This window comes from Rhamphochromis longiceps, linkage group LG11 (genome assembly GCF_057381845.1).
Source record: "Rhamphochromis longiceps isolate RC_006_pf linkage group LG11, R_longiceps_female_GT1.1, whole genome shotgun sequence".
Taxonomy (NCBI): Eukaryota; Metazoa; Chordata; class Actinopteri; order Cichliformes; family Cichlidae; genus Rhamphochromis; species Rhamphochromis longiceps.
In genome coordinates, this window is record NC_140567.1 from 38,235,324 (window position 1) to 38,257,947 (window position 22,624).

The window sequence follows — 22,624 nt, forward strand, 5'->3', positions numbered from 1 at the left end:
ACGTGGAGATCTGACCGAGTGTGTGTTTCAGCTGTGTGTCTCGCAGGCGGACTCCTGTCTTCGTCCTTCAGGTGTTCGGTCCTCCTCGTGTTTCCCAGCATGCTCGGCTCCCGTGGCCGCTCCTACCTGATCCTGCTGGCCCTGTCTGTGCTGTACGCAGGTAAACAGACGCCTGTGCAGAGTGTGCACACGGCTCACAGTGTGGTCAGTGCCGTCATCTTTTTCATGGAGTCGTATCAGAAACATTCTCGTGTCCAGTGAGTCCAAAGTTTCATGAATCTGCAGGAATCGGCACATATTTGGCTTTTTAACTGAAAAAACAAAAATAATGAGCTCAGAAGGAGATGGAGGGAGGATCCACTCCTCTCGTCTGTACCTGTGAAAGCACAGATGTCCAAACTGTCTTCATTCTGCTCCCCTCGCTCGTGTGTTTGGTCAGAATCCCTGAAACCAAATCATTGATGCGTCATTTAGAAAAAAACATAAAACCCACAAATAACTTTTCTACAAGCTCCACTGTTTCATGTCAGCAAAATATTGATCAGCAGGACAGATTTAATAACACTTTATCAGCAAACATTAAACACTGTTAAAAACAAAGTGCAGCAATCAAACCAGCAGAGGTCAGTGCTGTCTGAAGTCACACAGACCTGCTCCCGTGTGACTTTGGGATAGGCTGATATACTGATCAGTGTTAAAGAGTTCAGACAACACCAACGGCAACAATCAATGTGTGCGTCGTCCCGAGGGCTCAGGCTGAGGCCGGCTGCACTTCCTTTTGGTTCGTGAAGACGTTTCACTTCAGGCATCTTCAGTTTTAAAGATGAGAAGCTTCTTTGTTGAGAGGTGAAATGTTTCATCCTCATGAACCAAAAACCTTCATTTCGACCACTTAGGATGAATGAATACTAAATACATATGAATGAATTAACAGCTACAATGTCAAAGACTACAAAGACCTCTCATGTGATGGAGTGACATAAAAGCGAGTGTTGGAACGTGTTTAAAGCAGCGGTCACCAACCCCCGGGGCCTCGGACCGGTACCGGCCGCGAGAGTTGAGGCTCAGGTGTGAAATGTCTGGTTTTCAGGGTTTTTATTGGTTTTCAGCGTTATTTTGTTATCGTCTTTATCGTTAACTCTGTTTTCCTGGGTCTTTTCACGTCTGTTATGAATAAATCTTCTTTTTTTCGGTACCGGTTTTATTTTGTTGTATTTATCCGCGACACCTTAAAGGCCGGTCTGTGAAAATATCGCGGGCATAAACCGGTCCGTGGCGCAACAAAGGTTGGAGACCGCTGGTTTAAAGGACGTCACTGATCCTGTGAGCCTGCACAGTAACATTTATGAGTCTGAGTCGTCCAACATTAAAGTGCACTGAGACAGTCAGACATACTGGGTCCACAGGCCTCACTGGACCCAGTCTGTCTGTGGCTGATTAAATCTTTTACTAAATACATAATACAACATGCAGATACGATTGGTTACCTCAGCGGCTGAATGGGCCTGATTAACATGTCTTCAGGTGAGTTTTGTGTCATGTGATGCTGCGTCCCGTCTGCAGGCCCAGTTTCAAACATCCAGCGTAACGTGGAGGCCGCCGCCGTGTCTGTGAGCTGCAACCTGGACCTGCAGGTCCGTCACAGCAAGCTACTGTGGAGAGAAGCCATCAAGCCATTTTTGATCATCACACAGGAGCTCATGGTGAGAGGAACATGTTTCAAAGCTCCTCTAGTTTAACATAATAATAATTATCACCCTACCTACTGCCATGAACATGAAGCTGAGGGGCCTCAGATCTTTTGCTTCTCTTCCAGGATGATAAAGAAGGTTTTGAGTTGGAGGCTTTAAATGTCAGCAAGAAGTTTCAGGACATCAGAGACGAGATGGTCCTTCAGTACGGATACGACCGATTCGAAACTAAACAAGGCGGCGGTAACAGCACCCAGGAGGAGTTCACCGCCAAGACCCTAAAGCAGTGCGACAGTAAGTCAGAAACACCAGAAACACCAGACGTGAAGTTCAAAGGTTTCAGGCAGGAAACACAATACAGAAGGAAACTGTTGATCATCATCCTCGTGTCACCAATACGAGAAAACAATCGCTTTAAATGTCGTCACTAATGTGATTCAAAATGATTTCACACCTGCTTCACAAACGTCATTTAAAGATGAGAACTCGCGCGTGGTTTGATCCCCAGGTGTGGTGGCTCAGGGCGTGCAGCGGTGCGTCGATTGGTTCGCCAACAGGTGGACGGCGTGTTTGGAGGCGATCCCCGTCCCCGTCATCAACTACATCCTCTGCATTTCAATGAAGTTTCACTTCCTGTGTGACATCATGAAAGGTAAAAGGTTATACGTACCACGGCGTTATGAAATATCCACATCCAGCTGACCCCGCGGTCTCTACTCTTTCCAGTCAGACATTTCTAACTCACAAACATCAGCATCAGAATACATTTAAACTGTCACCAGAAAGTCTTTGCTTTAAAAAATAAAACTGAAATTGGGCTCCGGCGCTTTGGTGTAATACCACTTTGAGCCACAAGGTGACACTGAGTTTAGCATCCAATCACAACACAGCATGACAACACTATTATTGTTAGCTCGGTGCTAGTTTGTACAGAATTCACATTAAAGTAATATTTAGCGACTTGTTCTGGGAGCTCGAAGAGTAAAAACGAGCAGTTATATTTTTAAATAGTAAAAAAACGACTACACTAAACCTTTCTGGTAAACGCTGCCATCTTGTGGTGGAAGTTTTTATTAAATTTAGCTCAAGGTTTTGCAAAAAGCACCTTTAAATTTGAAGGTGTGCAAACATTAGCTTCAGTGTTCTGAGCGGTATATCGTACTCAAGTGTCCTCAAACGTAAACGGCAGATTATTTTTGAGTTATTATTTCAGGGTTGATAGTCTTGGTGTTTTGGTGACTCTTCTGTGGTGCTGAAAAGGCAGCTGCTGTGATCTTTAGTTCTTCTCCTCCTCCCATCAGTCATGACTCCGTGGTGCAGGGACAACATTCCCGTGGAGGGAAACTTTGGTCAACTCTTCGACCGGCTGAATGTTTCGGTTGACCTGCTGTCCAGAGAGTTCAGCGCCGAGCTCACCGTAGAGGTCAGACCTGCACCGCCGGTCCTCCAGCACCACCCACAGGACGAACCCAGAGTCGGCTGAAATGTAACCTGCGTGTCGTCTCGCAGGAGGAGGAGCAGCCGGCGCTGAGCGAAGCTCTGCTGGACCAACAGTTCACCAACGCTGTCAAAACATCCTTCCAGAAACTGACATCAACGACGGGACGGGTGCTGAACATCCTGCAGATGCTCCTCTCCTTAACCTTCATCACCTTCTTCACCCAGTAAGAGTCTCACCTTCACCTTCATCCCGTTAAGATTCACACCTTTATCTCCATCTTCTTTTCTCCTCTGCAGGGCGTTTGGGTACCTCTGGCAGTACAACAGGGACATTTGTTTCGACAACGTCTACATCACCACCTACTTCAGACAGATCGATGCCCGCAGACGGAAAGCGGTATCATTCTCATCCTCATCATCCTCACTTCAGTACAGTCCACGGTCTGACCGTCCTGTCCTCTCCTGTGCTGCGTTTAGGGGAAGCGCTGCCTGCTGCCTCTGAGGAAATCTGAGAAAAACAAGCTGATCAACCCCTGCAGTCTGAAAATTTACCCCGAAGAGGTCAAACAAGTGGTGCGTTCAAGAGCAGTAACTCTGGCAGTATTTATGTAGTGTTTCACAAAGTGCTTCACAGGAAATAATCCACTGTAATAGCAGCAGTGACGTGACTCCTCAGTTCTTTGCACTCACCTAAAAATCTGCAGATTTGTTAAAGGATCATTACCCTAAATACCACTTTTCCATCTTTTTAAGTTTAAGTTATTTTTATAAATAACGTGTTTAGACGTGGCCCAATCAGAGTGCAGCACTCTCACAAACAGGTATGCAGCAATAGCAGATTTCTGTGCCGTTATAAATTCAAGGTGCAATTTCAGGACACAGTCTGTGTTCAGCCAAATACACCCAGAAAAGGTGTAATACACATTTTACTGTTTTTATAGCTGATGATCACAGTTTAGTTTAATAAAGATAAAAAAGTATTTGAGGTTGTGACTTTGAACCTTGTCCTCGTGCCTGGCAGGTTTTTCATTTACAGTGGGATGCAAAAGTTTGGGCGGCCTTGTTCATAGTCATTATTTTCCTGTATAAATCGTTAAATATAAGCGTCAGTTAAATGTATCATATAGGAGACACACAGTGATGTTTGAGAAGTGAAATGAAGTTTATTGGATTTACAGAAAGTGTGCAAGAATTGTTTAAACAAAATCAGGCGGATGAATAAATTTGGGCTCCACAAAAAAAAGAGATGAAATTAATATTTAGCAGATCTGCCTTTTGCAGAAATTCCAGCCTCTAAACGCTTCCTGTAGGCTCCAATGAGAGTCTGGATTGTGGTTGAAGGTATTTTGGACTGTTCCTCTACAAAACATCTGTAGGTCATTCAGGTTTGATGACTTCCGAGCATCAACAGCGCTCTTTAACTCACACCACAGGTTTCAATAATATTCAGGTCTGGGCTGAGATGAACGTTGTACTTGTTCCTCTGCATGAATGCTTCAGTGGATTTTGAGCGTTGTCTTGTTGAAAGGTCCAGCCCCGGCGCAGCTTCAGCTTTGTCTCTGATTCCTGGACATTGGTCTCCAGAATCTGCTGATACTGAGTGGAATCCATGTGTCCCTGAACTTTGACAGGATTCCCAGTCCCTGCACTGGTCACACAGCCCCACAGCATGATGGAACCAGCACCATATTTTACTGGAGGCAGCAGGTGTTGTTCTTGCTGTGTTCTGTTTCCTCCATGCATAACGCCCCTTGTTATGCCCAAATAACTCAGTTGTAGTTTCATCAGTCCACAGCAGCTTATTCCAGAATGAAGCTGGTTTGTCCAAATGTGCTTCAGCAAACCTCAAGCGTCTCTGTTTGTGCTGTGGGCGGAGCAAAGGCTTCCTCTGCATCACTCTCACATGCAGCATCTCCTTGTGTAAAGTGCGCCGAATGGTTGAACGATGCACAGCGACTCCATCTGCTGCAACATGATGTTGCAGGTCTTTGGTGCTGGTCTGTGGGTCGACTCTGACTGTTCTCACCGTCGCTTCTGTCTCTCCGAGATGTTTCTTGGTCTGCCACTTCCAGCCTTAACTTGAACTGAGCCTGTGGTCCATTGTCTCAATCTGTTCCTAACTGTGGAGACAGACGGCTTAACTCTCTGAGACAGCTTTCTGTGTCCTTCCCACCATGATGCTGAACAGTCTTTGTCTTCAGGTCATCTGACAGTTGTTCTGAGACCCCCGTGTTGCTACACTTCAGAGAAAATTAAAAGAGGAGGGAAACTTACAATTGACCCCCTTAAATACTGTTTCTCATTATTGGATTCATCTGTGCATGTAGGTCAGGGGTCACTGAGCTTACCGAGCCAATTTGAGTTCCAGCAATTAGTTCTGAAGGTTTTGGAATCAATAAAATGACAACAGATTTATGCACCTGCCTGATTTTGTTTAAACAATTCTTGCACACTTTAAATCCAATAAACTTCATTTCACTTCTCAAACATCACTGTGTGCGTCTCCTATATGATATGTTTAACTGACAGTTTTTATTGTACCAACCAACGATTTATACAGGAAAATAATGACTATGAACAAGGTGGCCCAAACTTTTGCATCCCACTGTAGCTGCAGAATTTCCAGTCTTACTGCTGCTTTGCACCACTTCCTGTTTCAACCCCTCATTAACCCCACCTTTCACTCCCCACCTGTCTGTGTGTAGCAGAGCTCAGAGCCAAGACAGCAGACTAAAGTTAGTGAGTGTGTGTGTGTGTGTGTGTGTGTGTGTGTGTGTGTGTGTGTGTGTGTGTGTGTGTGTGTGTGTGTGTGTGTGTGTGTTGGCAGATGTCAGGTGTGTTTCAGGTGCTGACGGTCTTCCTGCTGTCCGTTGTCCTGCTGACTGTCGACTTCTCGCTGTCCCACGTGCTGGACATCATCAGTAGACACACCCTCACCCATTTCAACATCACCAGTAAACACACACACACACACACACACACACACACACACACCACTCTCCACTCTCCAGTCTTAAATCCCACACACGGGTCAGCTGTGTGCAGGGCAGGTGATTTGAACATCAGCTGTTTGGAGCTGCTGGGGGTCATTTCGATGTCCTGCTGAAGGACCAGCAGGATGACTGGAGTGAAAGAGGTTTAAAACCTGTATTAAGTAACACTTCATATAAGTGGAGCTGATATCAACACTTGTGTTTGAAACTTTGTGAAACACACAAACTGGACAGGATATATTCTGTTTTCGCTGCGCGTCAGGTTGGCGATCTGTCCGAGGTGCACCCCGCCTCTCGTCCCGTGGTAGCTCCAGCTCCCCGGCGACCCATAAATAATAAATATTTTATTTAACCTTTATTTATACAGGTAGTCCCATAATAAATGTTACTCTGCTCTTATCTCATGTGTTTAGGATTATCTTACAGAAATGCTGCAGATTGAACTCGCTGACTGCAGGGAGTTTCACTTTGTGACTCCGCCCCTTCTCTGCAGGTAGTCACCAGGTGGACATCAGAGTGGAAGGGGACACCATGATGGCCCGCCTCCTGAGGACGACAATTTCAGCCTTCAACAGCTCGTCCACCCTCAATATCCAAAGTGATAACCAGGGTGGGTCATAGGTCAAAGGTCACACAGGATTTGTTTAGCATATATTCAAATTCACCAGATCATTAAACAACCAGAGAATCAGGCCTAAAAGATGACCACCAGAGGGCAGTACACAGTACTGTTACACATGCATCGTCCTGACAGCACATTTTAATGACTCCGATTTTCATGTTGATGAACACAGGCGCTAATTAAATCAGACTGATTTTACTATGTGTCCATGTGTGTCAGTTACATCTCTGACACGGGAGTAAATGTCCACGTTTGCTTTGTTGGATGCTGAAAGTTTCAGTCTCGACTGCCGAACTTTTGCTGACAGCGCAGTTTGTCTCAAACTACACACAAAAGTGTCCCACACCTCTTCCTCTCCCCCCTCAGAGTGCATGTCCCCCCCCTCCACCCTCTCTGCTGAGGTCTATGTGAGATGTGTGTGTTGTGTCCTGCTGGTGGCGCTGTTCAGCTGCCTTCAGATTTACACCAACCGGCTCCGGCATGTCATTGCTGCCTTCTACAACCCCAAGGTGAGCGCACACACACACACACGCATGCACACACACGCACGCACACACACATGCGCACACACACATGCACGCACACACATGCACACACACACATGCACACACACGCACGCACACACACACGCACGCACACACATGCATGCACACACACGCACACACACGCACGCACACACGCACGCACGCACACACACACACACACGCACGCACACACATGCACACACACACACACACACACTTTTGCCTGTGGAATAAAATAAAGTAAAACATCGTCTGCAAGCAAACATATGATTGTATGACACTAACATGCTAATTTTTCATAATCCAAATTAATGTTGGCACAGTAACACAGTAGTGCTTGAGTAAACAGGTGGCTCTGCGATGTTGCAGTTTACACGCTCACCTAACATCTAACATGAAACAGGATCGAGACCAGAAGTAGCTGTAATATCTCCTGAGGACATCCAGCACCAAAACCTGGGAATCAAATATGTGGAGCCAACAGAATGGAGAACAAAACAACCCATAGTTATGTATTAAAATTGTACTTTGAGACATCATCATGCAGGGTTTCTGGGTAATTCCTCTCTGGCCTGTCCACATACATTTGGCTGTAAAGTGCTGTGTGCCCTCCTCCCCCCTCCTTTCCTGCCACATGAATATATAAAGAAGCTCCTTCATGTGTGAGAACAAATCAAATGTGTCAACTCGACTTAAGTTGGTGTTAAATCCAGATAAATCCAAGTTCATGTTATTCTCGAATGGCAAAGAGTCGCTAGCTACGTCTCCTAAGATTAAAACAATTCAAGGAACTGAAATTTAAATGGTCTCATGTATCAAGGGATCATTATAGATCAGAATTAGTCATTTAAGACTCACATTCAAAGGCTTGTGTCGAAGTTAAAACTAAAACTAGGTTACTTTTTTAGAAATCCCTCCTGTTTCTCCCTCCAAGTGAGAAAACGCTTGATTCATGCAACTTTTTTACCTTTATTGGATTATGGTGACCTGCTTTTTATGAATGCACCTGCCCACCGCCTACGAGGTTGGAAACTGTGTACCATTGTGCTTCATGTTTTATTACTGACTATGGAAATCCACCTTTTGCATATTCAGACTCTCCCACTGGTTGATCTTTATCTATAAATCTCTGCTTGGGCTGGTTCCCTCTTATCTGTGTGTTTATATGTGTAAAAACCACAACCAATAGAGCCTGCGTTCTCACAATATCATACAAATGATTGTCCCAACAATCAGAACAGAATTGGAGAAAAAGGCTTTTAAACACGCCGCCCCTGCTTCCTGGAATCATCTGCAGGAGGAACTGAAATGATCAGAGCTGGTTCCCTCGGGGAGTTTAAGTCCGTCTTAAAGGAGAATAACTCTTTTACTCAGTGTGATGGTTTTTAATGTCGCTCTTAATTCGATCTGTTATTGTATATTTTTCACATGTTCGTACAGGATGTTGTATTTGTTTTAAATGTTATACACTTGTGTGGTACGTGTATCTTTACTTTTGTTGCCATGATGCCAGGTCTCTCTTGGAAATGAGATTTTTAATCTCAAAGAGATTTTTTACCAGGATAAATAAAGGACTGAAAATACAGAGACATTAAATGAGAACAAAACTGATGTTGCATCTCTGATTTGTGTAAAATCAGAAGTTTGTGTGGCGTTAACATTTCGAGTTCTCTGTGTTTCGGTGATCGTTCAGCTCAGACTTCAGTGAATATCAAAGCGTTTCCTTCGTGTGTGTGCGCGTGTGTGTGTGTGTGTGTCCATTTCCTCATGGCGGTGTTTGTTGTGTTTGGTCACGACTGATCACAAACACTGTCACTTCCTCTCCTGAACTGATGAAGAAGTAAACCGCTCAAACTCATTAGCACGCACGCTCTGTTTAAACCCTGGGAGATGCTGTAAATCTGATCTGAGAGCAGATTAGTGTAAGAGCATTACAGCTGAGCTGACTGTGGCCGAGAGACATTCAGAGCGAGAGAGCGAGCGAGGCTGCGAATGAATGAGCTTCAGGTGCACACGTGGTCTGCACATTCACACTCAGCACTTTGCAGTCCAGCATCAGCTGCTGCTGCTGACGCGTTCACACGGAGGATCAGAGAGTACTCGGATACAGCCGTGATCGAGACGTTCCTTTATCCTCAAACTTTATTTAAATCTGCTCCATTCAGGCCGTTTCCTCAGGAAGCTTCCAGTCCTGCAGCTCTGGTTCTGACCTCCAACCTGTGCCGACAGCAGCTGTAACAGGAGAACAGCTTTGTGTTATATTTCTGCACATTTTTACAGAAGTGTAAACACGTGAACATTGTATACAGATGAGATCAGGTGACAGTCATTTTAATGCAACACTGGCAAGAAAACATCGCTTTAAACTAAATCAGTGACATAATAATAATGTGTGTTGTTGCACATACAGAGAATATATCATGTTTCTGCTGCAGAGCGTCACTCACCTGGGCACACAGTCAGCACCAGGTGATGAAGAGCAGGCCGGTCCCAGTTAAGCTTCTCTCAGCTTTGATCCAAGCGACTGAATCGCGTTTTAGATTTCAGGTCTTCAGACAGAAATGTGAAGCATATAAAGACTTTCCATGCATGTAAAACAAAACGTCGTCTCTGTCTGTGTGTCAGAGGGAGAAGACGAGGATCTTGTTCCTTTACAACCTGCACATTCACGGCCGGATTTCCAGCAGCAGCAGGAAACGCATCATCAGCCGTGGACAGAGGACGGTGAGTGGCTTCCTGCCTGTAGAACCACGTTTCACGGAAGTCTGCTCTCAGAGGTGTTTTTCACTGGGACATAAAACATCAGTCAAATCTGATTCGACACATTGCTTAAACTTTACCGATTTTTGACTCAACATAAAGTTTTAAAAATGTTTTCTTGTCCTGGAGTTTCACCTCTGCAGCTGCAAAGTTCTCACACAGACTGCAGTTCTGGATTCTTTGTGCTACGTCTCCGTGTGTTCACGTCTCCTCTGCTGCCTTCAGGTGTTCCAGCGCCTGCTCAGGTGGGGGCACCGCCTTTGCTGGCATCATCACGGAGAGGAAGCATCCAGCTCCGAGAAGACGCACTACGCCAGCGGTTAGAGGAGAGAGAGGAAGCTCCACCTGGATGAAGAAGAAGTCGTCCAGTTTTTCGTGGCAGACTCGAGCTTCAGGCAATAAAAACACATTCAGTTCAAACTGGACTGAAGCTCGTTTTATGTTTTAGTGTGAGAGTGAGAGTGGATTTGACTCTGTGAGAGGTTTCTCTGAGCTGCATTTATTGCAAACTTTATTTTTCTGAATCAGCCTGAATAGCTGCATCCTGCTACCGTGGTAACCCACTGCTGAATGTATCCGTCTCCCATTAAACCCTGTGAAACCATCAGTGTGGTCAAACTGAGCCGACGGAACAATCAGTCATTAACTAAACTGTACAGTCAGTACATTTGATATACAGCACTGTGTGTGATCACATGATCCGATTACTCGCCGTATGTACAGAGGAGTTATGTAAGCAGCTGATCCTCTGCAGCGGCAGCAGCACGTGCCGCGTTCGCTCAGATTCAATCTGACTCTGGATCAGTTTACAGCGGTGCACCTCTGAGGCGCTCCCTGAACTGTTTCTGACCCCAGTGACTCATAATCCTCCCGAACACACTAATTATTCAGCTCCATGTGGACCACAGGAACACCAGTAACACTGCTTTTAAACTCACATTAGTCCTTCAAACAGACATGGCTGTCATGTTCTCTTTTTCATGAAGCAGATTAGAAAAGAAAATAAGAAAGAGATAGCATCTTTCCTCTCTCCTCTGGCTGCAGCAAGTAAAACAAAAAAAGTCATTTCAGTTACCTGAAAGAGTAAACTAGACAAACGCAAACATGTCTGTGAGCTTAAGAGTCTTTGGTTTTTTGTTCTGGTGTCTGTAGGTAGCATCAACCTGCCAAGAACTGCAGATGAAACCAGTCTTCTCCTGTAGTTTAAACAGAGAGCAGACTCTCAGCCACCTCCTCTGACTCCTACGGGGTAATGCTCATGTTTGCATTAAACGATAAAGCACCTCGAGGCATCTGTTGTTGCTCCTCAGGTCAGCCAACATGCCCCAGGCATGTAGGAGACATCCAGGAGGTATGCTACAAGATGCTGAACCACACCAACAGGCTCAACACCACCACACCCTTCTATGAAGCTCCTTCGGTTGGAGGGATGCTTAAAACAAAACAAAAGAATTAAATTTAAAGCAAAATAAATCTCTGTGATTTTGTGAAAGCTCCAACATATTTCCACACTGTTGGAGGACTCTAATATGTTTGCATGTCTTTGCTTGAATGGTTAATAACACAGCCTGGTTCAACCTGTGGACGTCACATCAAACAGGTGACAGGAAGTGTTCAAATCCACTGAAGAGTTATCATCTGTGTGTGTTGGTGTGTCTTTATTTTATTTTTTAACTTTTTATGCATTTTTGGGAGGTTTATTTTTCACCGTCTTACTTTACTGCCTGCCTTCGTTCCCACCAGAGATGGGCAGTAACGCGTGTAACACCTTACTGTAATCTGATTACTTTTTTCAAGTAACGAGTAAAGTAATGGATTACTATTGCAAAAACGGTAATTAGATTACCGTTACTTTCCCGTAGGAACGCTGCGTTACTGCGTTACTAAAACCGTGATTTTTTTTGCGAGAATGTCTCATGACAGTGACGTAAGCGAGTGCGACGTTCATGACAACAGCTGTGTGCAGATCAACAATGGATCACATATCGAGTGTGGGAGAGAGTATGAGCGTGCAGCGTTTAAAGCGTGGAAGCACTGACCTTACTTTGAGTTTGATTCCATAAAAAGTGACAAAAACATTAGTGTCCGCTGTGCGTGGGAAGAAAACTTCTTTTTACAGTGAAAAAACCCCTAAACTTCCAACAAGCACCGAGTAGCTACGACGTAATGGGAAACTCACAGAGAAACTCGCGGATTCTTCCACTGACTGCTGCGGCACACCTGTACCAGGGTAAACCTCCGCCTACCCCACTCCTGCTTTACAGGTGAAAATAGAGCAACAGGACCGCTGAGTCTGTGACTTTATTTATTTTCTGCTGCGTTTTACTTGCATCTATTTGAAAGACTGAGTGTAAAAATGTAGAATTGGGCTGAAAGATCTATCACTTTATAAACTATTCAGGTTGTAAATCGTGTTTTTAAAAATTAACTAAGTAACTAAGTGATTAATTACTTTTGAAAATAAGTAATCAGTAAAGTAACGGGATTACTTTTTTGGGGAAGTATTTTATTTTTTATTTTATTTTATCTTGCTCATTAAATAATTTCCCCCAGGGATCAATAAAGTATTCTGATTCTGATTCTGATTCTGAAAAAGGTAAAAAAAAAAATTAAAAATAATTTTCATTATTTCAATTATTTAATCTGAATCTGTTTATTTAAAAAAGGCAATAAATAAAAGTACAAACCCAGCACTTTTCCAGTTAATGCTAAATCATTTTCTCTCCAATTTTGGCACAAAAATGCAGGAAAAAAAAGAATATTGTGAATTTAATAAATTTGAATGTTAAGCATTTGATAAGAAATACTACAATTTCCTCATCAAAAGCTAAATCGTTTATAAAACAGCTAGCATTTTCTAGTAATTATAATAATAATCTTTAAAATAGCTGCAACACGTACATAAAGGTTTACGCTGTTTTACTTTGAAGGGTCTCTCGCTGTGTTTCCTGTCTCCTCGGCCAGCCTGCTGACGTCACCGTCGGTCCCAGTATAAACACGGACGGTCCGGAGCGCTATGTTAATGAGCAGCTTCAGGCCTCCAAACACGGATGAACCCAGCTGTCCGGAAACAAACGCCCTGAGCCGGAGGAGCTGGCGGGGTCCTCCCGGGACTGGCGCTCAGTCTGGGACTGTATGACACGTTTGGCTGGAGCTGCGCAGATAACGGTCCGAGCCAGAGCCGTGATTTCCCGCTACTTTACCGACAGTAACGGACACTCCCCCGCCCGGGGTTCGGGACAGCACACGCCGCTTTGTGTGGGTGTTACATGGAAAAGAAGCGCCATGGAGTTTCAGCGGAGCCTCTCCCAGAGCTCGGACACGGTGAGGTAACGGGAGCGGGACGGGGTTGCCACACACACACACATCAGACAGCAGCAACCTGTTGCTGGTTGCCGGTGACGCAGAGAGGATGAGCGGGACTACCGGGCTGTTGCTGCTACTGCTCAGCGGCCGTGCTGCGTTCATCGTCTGCCGGTCCCTGAACGCACCCCAGGATGTGGGGAGTCTGCCTCGGGACGGACAGACGGACGGTACCGACAGTCTGACAGCCACGGTGACAGGTAACGATAACCGACTGATGGGGCCGACCGTCATTCAGGAATACACCCGGAGCTTAAAAAGTAACCATGTAATTCATCCAAAAATCACTGAATCTGGTCTTCTCAACCTATTTTTATTGAAAATAAAACAAAAAAATAAAGGAGCCTCTTTACATTTAATTAGAAATGTGTAAACAATAATCAGAGAAAGAATCATAAAGCTGAACATACTGTATCTCTACTTAAATTAACTTGGTAATATGAAAATTTTAAAATTATAATGAACATGTCCAAAACCCAAGAAGTCTGGGTAAAAAGAAAAATCACTGGGATTAAAATAAAAACATTAATTTAATTTTCAAAAATATTTTTACGTTTTATTTATTTATGTATGAAGTAGTTACTTAATCAAAGAACAGGAAACAATGAATGTAGCTGTGATAAGTAATATAATATAACTATACGGAGACTAGTCCTGGTTATGTGCAAAGTCGTCCTCCAAAATGTCAATTTTTACATCAGGAAAAACCAAAATTAGAGGTTTAAAAAATAATTAAATAAAAGAGAACAAATGTGCTCTACAGACAGAAAATGTAGGAGAAATATTTCATTAAAAACATTTAATCAAGGATTGTTTCAGTTTTCAGCCTGTTCGTGTGTATTATTGTGTTTATAAATATGTTTCTGTGGGGACCAGTGTGAGTTTTTAACCTGGTTAGTGAGGTCCTCGTGGGGAGTGAGGTCCTCGTGGGGAGTGAGGTCCTCGTGGGCAGTGAGGTGATGGTGGTGGTGCCAGTTGTCCGCAGCTGGATTAACCCTTTGTCTGGATTAAACTGATGACCATTTGGATCGATCTAGGATTTCTTGGTGTTGTTGCCATTGTTGCCATAACAACACATCCTGAAGGCGGACCTACTTGGAAGCACTTTTGTTGAGTTTTGGAAGATTGCGTGACAGACTCAAACCTGTGACCACGCCACTATGGCAGCCAAGGAAAGGCTGCTATGTGGCTTCTAACGTTGAATAATTCTGTCTGACTTTATTTTGTCACATAGAGTTTTATAATTCTGTAAATTACAATAAAAGAATTTAAGTTTCGTTTCTTCGTTTCACACCATAAAGAAAATGGGAAGATTACTTACACATTAAACTCCAGATGTTCCAGAATCACGTCCATCACGATTATGTACGCGCCTACAATTAAGATTGTTTAATTAAGCATCACCCAATAGTGTCCCTGCTCGTATAAGGTGGAGACATTTGTGCTGAAGAATGGCAAAAACTCACAATCACTCTTATCTGTGATCACTGTGGATCTGCTACTTTTCACAAGTCTGGGCTAACTTTAAAAAAAGAAAGTAACTGATTATATAATTACATAAATTTAAAGTTAAAAATAAATGTGAAAAATAGTTGCATCCTCATGACATCACAGAGAACAGTGATGCTAATGAGGGCGCTTTCAAAGATGGCAATACAAACGGGTGTAACCTTTGACCCCTTTCTAATTTAATACTTGGCATGTTGCCGTGGTAGCTAATCGGACTGCCTCTCTGTAACCTGCTGTAGCGTGAACACGACAGAGCGTCCAGACGGCGGACGGCCTCTGATTGGCTGTCAGACAGCACACACTTGGTTCTCAGATCAATTGTTAATAATTAGCAAGTATAAAACTGCCATAGAAACAACATGATCGTGTAGCCTCTGTGTGGAACCCCGTGTTCCCAGTTCTCCCAGTAGCTTGCTGGAGTTCACCGTCTGTCTTTGTTCTCAGGTGTGGACAGACGCCAACGCCCACTGCTGGCAAAAACTCGCCCATTCGTTCTGGTGGACGGGCGGAGACGGAGCCTCGAGGAAGCTTTCCGGGTAGGATGAAAATGTCATTTCGAGGTGGTGCTGCTGTTTGGGTGGAGTATCTGTGTTGGTGCAGTGGTCCTGAGCTCAGTCTGGTTTCCAGCTGGAACTGGATATTCGGGATGGGTGGGAAACACATTCAAACACACACTTCCCTTCCCTATTTGAGAAAACAAAGCTGATTTAACCCGCCCATCTGTTATCGCGGTTACCTGATGCGAGTATTTTGGGCACGACATGAAGGGCGTGAAGCTCTGCCTCCACAAACTGCATGTACGGCAGCGTTATGAGGACAGAGACAGCTGAAAACACAAGAGGAGGAGATTTTAAATCATGTTTTTCACTTTTTCAATATTCACCAGTCCTCATTTGTAATATTTTTTTCTCTTGTCAAACATCAAATCATGAAGTCTTTGTGTTGCCCGGCACTAGATTATCTCCAGCAGACGTGGCCGGGCTGTGGGGGTGGAAGTGTCAGCACAGATTGTGTGTTTCCACACTGACGTTACTTGGACAGGTTACAGGGTCTTTCCTGCACACAGAAATCATCTGCACAAACACAACATGTTGTTCTTCAGGTGATGATACAACACAAATGAGATCCTTCAGCTAGGCTAATGCTGCCTGATTGCCTTTCTCTGTGCGTGGACTTACATGTGCAGTCCTCCCACAGAGATCCACTCTGAGCCAGAAAAATGATATTTGCACGTTTTTGAATGTTACTGTCCTTCTGAGAGGCCGATGCTGTCCACAGTCAGTTCCCACAGAGACAATCTTAGGTGAGCATTGTCCAACTCCACCATCGTGGACTTCAGCCAGCGACCGTAGACCTTCCTGCTAATCGTAGGTTCAGACCAGAATCTGCACTAAGCTCACTGAGACTGAAGTCCACTGTGGAGTGCATCAGCAGGCCACGAGACTCCTCTGAGAAACAGCTGATTGCAGTAATCATTGAAGACTCTGGAGAAGTCTCCATTTATGGAGGACACGCTACATATTAGCCAGGCTTTGACTGCGTCTTCATCCAGCGAGTGTGGGAGCAGTGAGCAAAGTCGTGACTCTTGCTTGGACTGTGTCTGTGTTCGATGGATACACTGACGCGCTGCACACGCGTCTGAGATGCTGTTGGATGATTCACGTTAGCTAACAGTCGCAGGTGTTTGTGAGGAGGCTGTTTCTTTGTGGTGTAGTTTGTAAAGAAGGTATCGTTTACAGTGACGGTGAGAAAAGCGTGTGTAGCTTTATTGATAATGCTGGATAAAGTTCGTTTGACCTGAACGGAAACCCTCAAACTTGAGCGCTCCACAAAGACTGACGGCAGAGCTGCGGAGTTTATTCTGCAGACGAGCAGCAGGAATCGGCGGCTTTACCTTCTCTGTCTCAGTTTCAGTCCAACTTCTGAGACGTTGTGACTGTTTGAGAGAGGAAGGAAGCCGCAGCGTTGATGGTTTTCACCAGAAGCTTCCTGTAGGCACGCTGAGACCTGACTGCAGGAGGGAAGAAGGGGAAGTTGGGGAAAGAGCGTTGTTAGAGGATGGACACTTCCTGCGCTGCTGAGAGAAGCTCTGAAATCATTTCCTGTAGAAACCCCCACCCATCCCAACCCCACCCAACCAGGAGCGAACGTGGAGTTTAGGAAGAGAGAGTAGGAGAGCGGGGCTGAAGGACCCCAGACCATCAGCTCTGACCAGCAAAACCATCACCGGTGGTGCTCTGCCCATAGCTCCCCATGGCAACAGTCTTAAGTTGCTTCGTGCTGCAAGCTGACGACCTTACAGCTGTGATCTCCAGTGATCAGATGGTCCCATATAAACTCCATATGGTGATGGTGGGGAGGAAGAACTTCCATTTAACATGGCTCAGGGTCACCTGATCCATCCATTCACAAAGTAGCCACAGACCGTTCCCACCCGGCTCCCCCACCGTCAGCCTTCCTCTGAGGGAGGATCTTTTCAGCAGATGTTGCAACATCGTGGATGTCGTGTAACGCAGTCGCAGCTGTGGCTCAGAGAACATCAAACACCGGTGGGATCAGTCCTGCTTTCCTTCACGCGAGCCGTTCTTCGGCTTTCACAGAACTGGAACAAAGTTCATCTCTGGCCTTGTTTGTGTTTGGCTGTCGTTGGCGGCGCCTGACGTCGTGCTTCCCCTGTGTCTTCCTGACACGCGACGTAAACCAGGCCTCAGCTCTCTCCCTGTTGTTGCTGTTTCACTCCTCCTTGTTTTTCGGCCTTTCTTCCTGCTCTGTTGTGGTCGGCAGCTCTCGGCCTCGCCCAGAGTTTCTGCAGCTCTGACATCATCTGGAGGCCGGGCGAGAGACATGACCTCACTGCATGGAGAGCGAGTTTTAGGGGCAAGAGGGAGAAACCTGTCAAGAAGGGAGGGTGGTAACAGATGGTGAGAGTGGGCGAGAGAGGCTGAAAAACACAGCGAGGGGAGGATGAGGTTATAATTAGGTTTTTGGAACAGAAATGTACTTTCAATAAAAACCTTAGAAACAATCACAACAGTGAAAGAAAAAAGTGATGCAATGAACTTTTCCTGAAGTATTAAAACACATGTATGTGCTCAGACACACGAGGAGGGCTGATTATCAGCAGGCTGAGAGGGCGGGCACAGCTGTACGTGTCACCGGGCCGCGTTTCAGGAGTTTGCAGGCCTCCCCTTAAATGCCCTGTAAGTTAGTCTGTAGGAACATCATCATTGCACTGTGTGGAAATGAGGCTACATATAGCATATATTCAGGTGACTGCCTCTCGCTTATGTCTGCAGATAGCAAGACGTCAGGTTTCTTAAGCAAGAGGACCAGAGCTGTCCCACCGGAGTGTCCGACGGGGTCCAGTCCATTCATTAATGTTTCCATATTTTCAGTGAATTGCACTGCTGTTATATGAAGAACTCCGTGATCTCTGACTGTTATGTTCCTTTGTGTGACTCGCACTTGTTTCTGGCTGAAATCTCGGAGTGAGTCGAGCTGATGGAGGAGTGATGGTGAGGGCAGACTGAGCGTGGCTCAAAGTGCTGAATGAGCTGAAGGTGAGCGGCTGAGCCGACAGGCGACAGTGAATCTAAGCACGGGAGAATCCAATTAGCATTGAGGGGGCAAAAAAAACACAGAGCAAATTTAGCAAAACCAATCACAAAGGTCTTAGCGTCTCAGCGACGCCCAACGACCTGGCAGAGGAGAAGCGAGCCGAGGTCAATGACCTGCAGGGGACGACCTTGTGAACCTCAGCTGTGCAGGCTGATGGGAGTTCAAACACAAGAGAAGGAAGTGGAAGCACGATAGCTTCAACTCACAAATGCAGAGAGACTGCAGGACACAAAGGGAACCAAGTGAGACAAGGAGACGCATCCAGGACCAAAATCACAGAAATTCCATTCAATTTTATTCATATAGCGCCAAATCACAACAGCAGTGGCCTCAAGGCGCTTTATATTGTAAGGTCGACCCTACAATAATACATACAGAGAAAACCCAACAATCATATGATCCCCTATGAGCAGCACTTTGGCGACAGTGGTAAGGAAAAACTCCCTTTTAACAGGAAGAAACCTCCGGCAGAACCAGGCTCAGGGAGGGGCGGGGCCATCTGCTGTGATTGGTTGGGGTGAGAGAAGGAAGACAGGATAAAGACATGCTGTGGAAGAGAGACAGAGGTTAATAACAGATATGATTCAATGCAGAGAGGTGTATAAACACCCAGTGCATCATGGGAATCCCCGGCAGCCTACGTCTATTGCAGCATAACTAAGGGAGGATTCAGGGTCACCTGGTCCAGCCCTAACTATATGCTTTAGCAAAAAGGAAAGTTTGAAGCCTAATCTTGAAAGTAGAGATAGTGTCTGTCTCCTGAATCCAAACTGGAAGCTGGTTCCACAGAAGAGGGGCCTGAAAACTGAAGGCTCTGCCTCCCATTCTACTTTTAAATACTCTAGGAACAACAAGTAGGCCTGCAGAGCGAGAGCCAAGTGCTCTAATAGGGTGATATGGTACTACAAGGTCATTAAGATAAGATGGGGCCTGATTATTTAAGACCTTGTATGTGAGGAGCAGGATTTTGAATTCTGGATTTAACAGGAAGCCAAAACAGGAGAAATCTGCTCTCTCTTTCTAGTCCCTGTCAGGACTCTTGCTGCAGCATTTTGGATCAGCTGAAGGCTTTTCAGGGAGTTTTTAGGACTTCCTGATAATAATGAAGTGTCCAGTTTTACTGTTTGCAGTACTTAATCATAGTTCCTAAATCTATGATTATTAAACGATTCGCCAATAAGAAAGTCGTTTATTTCAGATCAAAATCAGGATTTTCCAGCCGGGTGGAGCTCCTGAACCACAGCACTGTGGAGCTTCTGATTTGGCTTAAAAAGCAGAGTTCCTGCAGTGGAGCTAATTACGTTTTGTGTTTCACTCTGATTTGATTAGCGATGAATTAAGCCGACTCAAAAACGACCCAGCAGCGACGACGCCGCCGTTCTCCGCCCAGAGTTTGTCTCTGCAGTTCTAAATACTGACGTCAGTCTATGAACCATCTTACATCTATAATGCATTTGTTGCTTTAATAATTCTTGTTCTTCAGATTAAGAGCTACAATAACACGCTCGCCATTTTTAGTAACATGAACAGTAACATCTGTTCCAGCTGCTTCGTCTGCTTTCAGGGAATTATTTGGACCGTTTGGGGAAAAAAAAAAATGCACACGAGAGCAACTCGAGTCACGCCTGTTTCTTTTAGCGGTGAAAGAAAATCTTTGTACATCAGCTGCGTGCTCTAGAAATGAACCTAAAGGGGGCGCTGTCATGCTCGTCTGGAGGAACCAATCAGAGGTCTGAACAGCTGCATGTTTCCAGCTCGCAGAGTTTAGTATGTCGCTGATTCAGTTTCCTCTGCGCTGCCTCTCAGAGTCGGACCCTCCCAGCTGCAACGATCATGACTCAGCCAGCACACACACACACACACACACACACACATCCTGCTGCACAATAATCTGACCCCACCACAGTACAAAGTTCAGAGAGGGTGGGGAAACAAGCACGCCTCAGAGGGGAATTCTGTTCACTTTTAAAGGAGAACTTCACCCAAAATCTCCCCTTCAAACCCTGCAGGACTGCAGCCCATGATGTGAGGAATACGTGTTGTTGTTTAGTATCACCACTAAAACGAAAGATCCGAACGGAGCGAGGGCGGTCCAGGTCACATGTTAGTCCAGCTTTCCAGAAAAACAAAACTGAAGGTTATTAATCATCGAGTGGGAGGAGAGCAGAGATGCTCACGCTGACTATTCATGAGTCAGCTGTGAGTTGTAAAGCTGCTTTTTTTTCTTGTAAACTGTAAGTGTAACAAAATTAAAGATGTTCAAAGTTTGACTGTGTGCTGTGAGACCAGAGCTGTGTGAAGGTCCCACAGTTCCCCCAGTGTGATGTGATATGATCCAGAAATCAACATAACCCCAGATTATATTAAGAACTGCACATTTCCACGATCGCAGCGCGGCAGCGGCCTGGAGCGGCTCTGTGCTGCGTTCAGGAACCGTAAATGCACCTGGGACAGGAAAGAGAGCAGAGCTGTGTCTGCAGCTTTAAACAAACACTTCTGCTGCCGCCTCTGCATTGGACTTGCTGTGGGTGGGGCTACAGGCAGCCCCGCCCACACAGAAGCTGCAGATTTCTGCTGACGGGTCGAAGCTGAGTGTCAGGCAGGCAGCTGCTCTCTGAAATATGAATATTTATCGCTGACAGCTGTCTGTGTTTAGACTGACAGATGTTCACGTTCAGTCGGTGGGATTCACTGCTGCGTCACGTCAAAAACCAAAAACATGTCAGAAAGCTCCTTAAACCTAAAAACCTCCAATCCGCTCAGTCCAGGACTCGATGTTTCAGGTCTTTGTGTTTAAGGCAGTGTTCTTGGTAGAAAACCCGAGTGAAGCGTCAGCGTTCCAGAGCCGGCCGAACTGATCCGGATCAACGGCCTCTGACCTGACACAGAAAACGTTCGAGCTGCAGGACGATTATCAGGTTTATTTATCAGCACGTGAAGAGAGAGGGTCCGGCCCCGAGAGTAATCGCTGAGCTCAGATTATACACAAGCTGTATTAACCTTTATTCAAAATTAAAGATGTTCAAAGTTTGACTGTGTGCTGTGAGACCAGAGCTGTGTGAAGGTCCCACAGTTCCCCCAGTGTGACGTGATATGATCCAGAAATCAACATAACCCCAGATTATATTAAGAACTGCACATTTCCACGATCGCAGCGCGGCAGCGGCCTGGAGCGGCTCTGTGCTGCGTTCAGGAACCGTAAATGCACCTGGGACAGGAAAGAGAGCAGAGCTGTGTCTGCAGCTTTAAACAAACACTTCTGCTGCCGCCTCTGCATTGGACTTGCTGTGGGTGGGGCTACAGGCAGCCCCGCCCACACACAGTGATGGGGAACCAGGTGAGTCAAAGATCAGGCGTTACTCTGGGCTAGCCGGTGATTCTACCTGGAGAGAGAGAACGGAGGAGTCCATGTGGAAATTCAAAGAAGAGCTTCACAGTCGTGCTGAGGAAACGCGAACACGACCATCCAGATGTTCATTTAGTTTAAAGACAGCAAAAAGTTCTGTGGTTTACTGATTTGTTTGATTTGTTTTCGAACAGGACATGTTCTGTATTGAGTATGATATAGATCAGCGGTCCCCACCCTTTGTTGCCCCACGGACGGTTTAATGTCAGACAATATTTTCACGGACCGGCCTTTAAGATGTCGCGGATAAATAAACACAAAGTAAAATGACACGACCGAGACAAAAACGGTGGTAAATATAATAATGAACGGGAATTCACTGTGTAAGTGTGTAACTTTATTAGCAGCGTCCTCCTGAAATGCCACGACAACAATGAGAGTGACATCCTCCTCTCTGCCCCTTAATGCTCTCAGGTCGCTATGGTAACGTGTAAATATCCCTTTCAAAATAAGACACGCAACTACAACGCGGGAAAAGACCCAGGGAAACAGTTAACGATAAAAACCCTGAAAACCATAAATTTCACACCCGAGCCTCAGCTCTCGTGGCCCGGTACCCAACGACTCACGGACCGGTCCGGGGCCCGGGGGTTGGGGACCGCTGATATGACACAAGAAAGAGCTCTGGTAAACTTGGGATACACCATGAACATCGTCCCGGCCAGCACTGCCGGGACGATGTTTTAACAAAGGAAACT

At 45.4% G+C, this 22,624-nt stretch overlaps 2 protein-coding genes across 7 annotated transcripts in view; both read left to right on the plus strand.

The window, feature by feature from the left end:
* dcst1 (DC-STAMP domain containing 1) overlaps nt 1-11,401 on the plus strand; it is a 12,293-nt gene extending 892 nt beyond the window's left edge. Inside the window, exons 4-16 of the mRNA XM_085423982.1 lie at nt 32-160; nt 1,564-1,703; nt 1,817-1,985; nt 2,200-2,343; nt 2,993-3,114; nt 3,201-3,355; nt 3,429-3,528; nt 3,609-3,704; nt 5,959-6,085; nt 6,618-6,734; nt 7,113-7,255; nt 9,896-9,994; nt 10,256-11,401. Of these exons, the coding sequence (XP_085280108.1) occupies nt 32-160; nt 1,564-1,703; nt 1,817-1,985; nt 2,200-2,343; nt 2,993-3,114; nt 3,201-3,355; nt 3,429-3,528; nt 3,609-3,704; nt 5,959-6,085; nt 6,618-6,734; nt 7,113-7,255; nt 9,896-9,994; nt 10,256-10,354 (1,640 nt within the window). The 3' untranslated portion in view covers nt 10,355-11,401. The remainder of the gene's footprint in view (nt 1-31; nt 161-1,563; nt 1,704-1,816; nt 1,986-2,199; nt 2,344-2,992; nt 3,115-3,200; nt 3,356-3,428; nt 3,529-3,608; nt 3,705-5,958; nt 6,086-6,617; nt 6,735-7,112; nt 7,256-9,895; nt 9,995-10,255) is intronic.
* Nucleotides 11,402-13,007: 1,606 nt separating this feature from the next.
* Nucleotides 13,008-22,624, plus strand: part of adam15 (ADAM metallopeptidase domain 15) — a 30,032-nt gene continuing 20,415 nt past the window's right edge. For 4 of the 6 annotated variants that reach the window (XM_085423983.1, XM_085423984.1, XM_085423985.1 and 1 more), the window contains exons 1-2: nt 13,008-13,593; nt 15,347-15,438. In XM_085423983.1, coding sequence (XP_085280109.1) covers nt 13,443-13,593; nt 15,347-15,438 — 243 coding nt within the window. In that variant the 5' untranslated portion in view covers nt 13,008-13,442. The remainder of the gene's footprint in view (nt 13,594-15,346; nt 15,439-22,624) is intronic. The other 2 variants (XM_085423987.1, XM_085423988.1) reach the window with 2 other exon arrangements.